The 6,080-nt window shown below is 36.5% G+C and overlaps 1 protein-coding gene across 1 annotated transcript; it reads left to right on the top strand.

The window, feature by feature from the left end:
* Positions 1 to 428: 428 nt before the first annotated feature.
* On the top strand, positions 429 to 5,723 carry LOC143555001 (calmodulin-binding receptor-like cytoplasmic kinase 3). The gene is made up of 3 exons (XM_077044643.1): positions 429 to 487; positions 4,083 to 4,381; positions 5,053 to 5,723. Exons 2-3 carry the CDS (start codon positions 4,253 to 4,255, stop codon positions 5,260 to 5,262), a joined length of 339 nt encoding a protein of 112 aa, XP_076900758.1. The 5' UTR covers positions 429 to 487; positions 4,083 to 4,252; the 3' UTR covers positions 5,263 to 5,723.
* Positions 5,724 to 6,080: the final 357 nt, after the last annotated feature.

Here is a 6,080-nt window from a genome sequence, read left to right as displayed (position 1 = left end):
AACCTTCTCGCAGTTAGGGACATTTGAGTTTCATTTGTAGATTCTCCAGGTGGTCTTGGTATTTCAACATAGTGATCAGTCATGTAGAAGTCAATTCCATCTTGGAGCTTCAGACAAACTAGCTCTCAACGTTCCCGCCATGCGGGTAGGTTAGTTCCCTTCCGCACGCGCATAAACGATGTAGGATGCACCCGCCTTAGCATCATGCGGGATGGCCAAATCATTCACGCATGGCGCATATAACATATGCTCACGCTGGTTCTTAACATGGTGCGCTCGCGCAGGTTGCACATAACAACTGCACGCGCTGACTAACATGGCGCGCTCGCGCAGGGCGCACATAACAAATGCACGCGCTTAATATTTACAATCACCTAATTATTAGGTTGATTACTTAGCTTATGGGTTTGGGAAATTACCGGTTGTCACAGACTTGAAATTTGCATCGATATTGCCCATGGTTTAACGTATCTCCATATATACGCGGGTAATGCCTAACACCGATAATCATAATGCAGTTTGTACTTTATATTCAAGGTTTTACTTGTTACATTCTTTTGGGTTAGTTTAATTATCATTTATTAGTCGTATAGTTTGGAGTGGGGATCATGATAATTAGGATTGGCAAAGCTAGGGAGGTTAAAGATAGGATCTATAAGTAAATATATTTACATAGAAAGATGATAAGTGGGTTTAATAATAAGACATGATGTCAAGCTATAGCTTATAGGAAAGAGCTATAGCACCGGCGCAGTGTGGGAGAGCACTTACAAAGATGTGAGGGCCTAAGTCAGCTGCCAAGGATAGCATACCTATTAGGATGTGGAAGTGTTTGAGAGAGGAAAGAGTTCAATGGATAAGATATTTGTTCAATATCTAGTGCTAGGTAGTATTGTAAATAGTTGAAACTATGTTTAGTTATGATTTAATAGATGTTGTAAAGTCTAGGGTCTGGATGTGTCAAATTGGAATATTGTAATTTCCATGTAACTTCCATGTACACGTGTCAAGTTATGTTGTGTGCCACAATCTAAATGTCTATCCACGTTCTCCATGCACACATACAACACAATCTTGCAACTCCTTGTTTCATTTACTTTTGTTTAATAGTATTATTAGTGGGTAGTTTTCTTTAAAGTAGTAGGTAGTTATTTACATGTTTAGTTCTTTTCTTGAAGGCTCTATATAAAGCCAAGTTTGTAACGTAACATGGATTATGAATGAAAATATTATGATTTGATTAATCAAAGTGTCTTCCAAAAATCTATGATTTCTAATCTAGTTTCTATCTATTTTCTTTGGACAATTTGATTAACGAACGAGGTTCGTAACAGTGGTATCAGAGCTGCCGTGATCCCCGGACTTATGGCTGCTCAAACTCTATCCGAAACCGAGTTCCGTCAATGGTGAACGAATCATTTGCGAGACTCGAGTACCAATTTCAAACCGTGTTTACCACGCTCCGATCGATCCGATTCGCGCTTGAAGCCTGCCACAACCCGTCACCTACACCAACCGTTTCTGCCATTGTTTCCGCCACCACATCGCCAACACCGGCCACTACCGTCTCTCTGTCACAACCACCACCGGCCGTGAAAGTTGTCACACCACCCGCACTCAAAACCGCCCCGCCTCCCGCATCTTTTGCCTACCCACCACAGAAACAGTTTGCAACTTATCAACCTCATACCAGCTACACCCTTAATTATGATTGTCATGTTGTTACTTGGTATCAATCACCAGTGAAGAACATGGCCCTGATTAAAGATGTAACCTTGGAGTATAATTGGAAGCCACCACGGTGTTATGCTAAGTACCATATGTTTGCTTCCAGATTGTAACCTTGAGGACAAGGTTTCTTCAAGGGGATGGATTGTTGTGTGCCACAATCTAAATGGCTATCCACGTTCTCCATGCACACATACAACACAATCTTGCAACTCCTTGTTTCATTTACTTTTGTTTAATAGTATTATTAGTGGGTAGTTTTCTTTAAAGTAGTGGGTAGTTATTACATGTTTAGTTCTTTTCTTGAAGGCTCTATATAAAGCCAAGTTTGTACCGTAACATGGATTATGAATGAAAATATTATGATTTGATTAATCAAAGTCTCTTCCAAAAATCTATGATTTCTAATCTAGTTTCTATCTATTTTCTTTGGACCATTTGATTAACGAACGAGGTTCGTAACTATGTGGTTCTAACAATTAATCGTTGGCCAAAGAAAATAGACAAAAACCAGATTATAAATTTAGAGTGATAACCAGAATATTAATTCATATTTTCCATTCATAATCATTAAGGATACAACTTAGGCTTTATATAGCCTTTACAAATAAACCGACACAACTAAATATAAGGAAACTACCCCCACTAACTACTTGAAACATAATGCATGGAAAATGGGAACATGGGATTAGTGTTGCATGATTAACGTTGGTTTAGGCACATAACAAGTTATGATTGGTCTATCCATGTAACTTCCATGTACACATGCCAAGTTATGATTGGTCTATGTAATCTATAAATTGGGCCAACAATTGTATCTTTAAATCAATTCAATCCAAGTTCAAGTTATTCAATAAATATTATTGTTCATATTTTCTTCTTGTTAATCTATTATCTTTATCAATTCAATATCAAAGATCTAGTTTCGGGCCAACACAATATTATATTTAAAACTGAAAAGATGCCCAATTAGTGGAGTAGTATAATTTTCTCTCTACAAGAACAAAAGAGACACCCAATGATATGCTAACTACAATAAGATTAAGCTCCTAAGTCATACTATGAAACAAGAGAAAGGTAGCTAAGACAAAAGTTGGGGGGGGGGGGGGACTGAAGTGAACCGATTTGAATTTGTGTAAGGGTGGTGTAGTATGAAAGCAATACACATTATAAATATATTAATAGAAAAGTATAGGGATTTGCACACGATGGACATTAACCTTGAAAAGGCTAACAACAATGTGTTAAGTCGTGTGATTTGGGATAGTATTAAGGCAAGAGAGTTCGTGATCGAGAGATATATAGAGGCATTTAGGGATAGTTATGACATGTAAAACAAGTGTTCACTAGCGGAGGATACAAGTTTCTTCATGTGAAAATGGATCATCACCAAGGATGCATGTAGAGCACTTATCTTTTTATAATATTTATGGATCAGTTGTTCAAGTCGATCCATGAGATGATCATGTGGCACATTCCTTTCGCTATTGATATGTTATCAGTAACATAATGTAAATTGGGTTTGAATGAGTAGTGATGAGTAGCCTTAAAGATAAGTTACTCTAGAACAAAGATAACCTAGTTTAAGCATTTAAGAGCGTTTGCCAAGAGTCACTAGGTCACATACAATTTAGGCCACCTCGTTCACGCATGTGATTACATATACTATGAAAAGACTAAGATCAAGGCATAGCAATAGGCCAAGATCAAGCAAAATAAAGACAAGTAATTAGCATGAAAGTTACATGCAATTATAAGTTACAATATTCAAATTATATTATAGGGAACCGATTCTTAATATGTTCTTTAATAGATATTACCTCATACTAGCATCAACAAAACTTATTATCTAAGGCTTTGATGAATTTACCTAACTACTCACTTTTATAACCTCGTTCAAGAGGCTTTTACTTGGTGTCACAAGGCTTGTCTCATTTCTCATTAGAGTGATCTTTTTTCATTATAAGTACAAATGAAAAATATAAACGAGTCATGCTCAAGCCCAGCTCATTTAAATCTCCATTTCCAATTCTCTGAGTTCATATCGTAAATAAACTGGGATGCTGGAGGTAAACTCATTTAGAGCTACATCTCTAAAACTCAAGCTTAAATTGTGAGTAATTTCAAACAAGAGCACGGATCAAATTTGTTTTGTCATTTATTGAGGTTAAATATTTATATAGGCATATAGTTATCATTGGGCTCGAAGTCTTTGACTCGAGCTCAAGTTTCTTTAAGGCCGATTCAATTTAGGTTTTTAGCGAGCCAATATGTTTGTATGCCTTATTTTAGTTTCTTAAACAATTTGAATTTGCTAAAATACATTAGATGACCATTCCTTTCATTTTAAACAGAAAAGAAAATTATCCATGGGGACATCAAGTCGTCCAATATTCTTTTAACCGAGAGATTTAGAGCGAAAGTGGCCGATTTTGGGTTTGCAAGACTTGGAGATGCAGAGACTAATAGAGCACATGTTGTGAAAAACGTACGGGGCACACTTGGGTATCTTGACCCGGAATATATGGGAACCCATCAACTCACCCCAAAAATTGATGTATTCTCATTTGGAGTTCTACTTATTGAAATTCTAACGGGTCGTAGGCCCATTCAGTCCAAGAGATCTCATGAGGAGAAGGTGACACTCAAATGGGTAAGTTTCTTGTTCTTTTCTTTTCTCTTACTGTTTTTTCCATCCCTGCGTTATCAGTTCGTACCATGTCCATTAGTAGTCGTAGACTTGTACCATGCCTGAAAGCATGATATTAATTTGCTTGAACTCGATAGAACCTAGAATCAGGTTGTAAATATATCTTCTTATTGCATCTCAAAAAACTATACGGGTTAGATTCAAGTCTTCCATGAAATCAGATTGCCGGCTTCCATTTACTCATTTAAATGGCGACAATGTTTTATCTTGATTGGTTCAAATTGGCAAAAAAAAAAGGTGGTCCGTGAATATATCGAATAAAGAGCTTAAACATAAAATGAGATAAAGCTTAGAGAATATATTAAATGGTTAATTTATTGTCAGGAGATAATTCTAGAGAGAGAGTATTGAGTTTATTTGTTAGCTGTACGAGTATTATTATGAATTAGAGTTGGAGTAGTATGCAAGTCATTGTTAGTACATATAGAAATGCTAGGGTATTGTATAATGTGTGTTTTTTAGTTCTTAATAAATCAAAAAAGACTCATGAGAGTTTCTCACAAAATGTTGGTGTTATTCGTGTGTTTGATATATGATCTAGGCCAACTTTAAACCAGTTTCACTCACCCTGCCTGCTGATTTTGCCACCTGACTGTATTGATGATTGATTTAAGGCATTTGGGAAGTATATTGAAGGTGACATCATGGATTTGGTCGACCCTCAAATGAAAGAATCACTTGCCATTGAAATCACTGGAAAAATATTTGAGTTAGCGTTTCAATGTGCAGCGCCCACACGAGCGGAACGCCCAGATATGAAGGTGGTGGGAGAGCAGTTGTGGGCCATCAGAATGGACTATATTAGAAATAGTAGAAGAGGGTGAGCTTAAGTTAACAAGAAAAAGCTTGACACTTTCATTTGTATTGTTCAAACTATCATGCTTAGATGGCTTTGTAACATGTGGCTATATGTCAACATATGGGGCGGTATATGATGTACAAGCATTCTAATGCATGTGGTACAACTTTTTGATTAAGATGGTTGGTAAATTTTGATGTTTTTTTGTGTGCAGTAAAGACTTCTACCATATGTGTGTTATTAGCATACGGGTTAATTCCCGAGCCAGAGTTAATGGATTACGGATGGGCCAACTTCGACTTATGAAGATCATGTTCGTTTAGTTTAAATCAATTAGAGATAATATCTAATTCGTTATGGGTTAATTCCTGGAGTTTTATAGATAAATTAGGAGTTTGATTTGGTTTCTAGTTTTAATGTATTATCTATATAACTCACTCATTGAGTTTATAATTAGGGTTATGAGAGTTTGATCTGGATTTTGAGTTTTTTCCTACATTGGGTGTTTAATATCGTTTATAAACTCAAATAATCAATTCACCTTCTTGAACTAGTATTGGAGCTTGCTCAATTCTCGAATAAAAAATCACGTGGAGCAATTTAAGAAAACCTGAAGAACATGTTCAAGATTGTGACCAAGATTCAAATCTTGATCAAAAGAAGTTGATCAAGATTTCTGTTGTCAAACAAATTGTCTACTTGTTTAATCTCAAACGAGTGCCACCAGACCAAGGCACCTTACGACGTCGGAAACAAAACTTGCAACACCACTCACTACGTACCATCGGAGGAAGAAGAACCCGATGGCTGACAAGGGCAACAAACAAAATCAAAACAAAAAGA

Source organism: Bidens hawaiensis, unplaced genomic scaffold (assembly GCF_021521415.1).
Source record: "Bidens hawaiensis isolate Kalapana, Puna unplaced genomic scaffold, B.hawaiensis_p1.1 tig00017942_1, whole genome shotgun sequence".
In the NCBI taxonomy this organism is placed as follows: Eukaryota; Viridiplantae; Streptophyta; class Magnoliopsida; order Asterales; family Asteraceae; genus Bidens; species Bidens hawaiensis.
The sequence above is the reverse complement of the archived record's forward strand: the minus strand, read 5'-3'. Positions and strand labels throughout refer to the sequence as shown.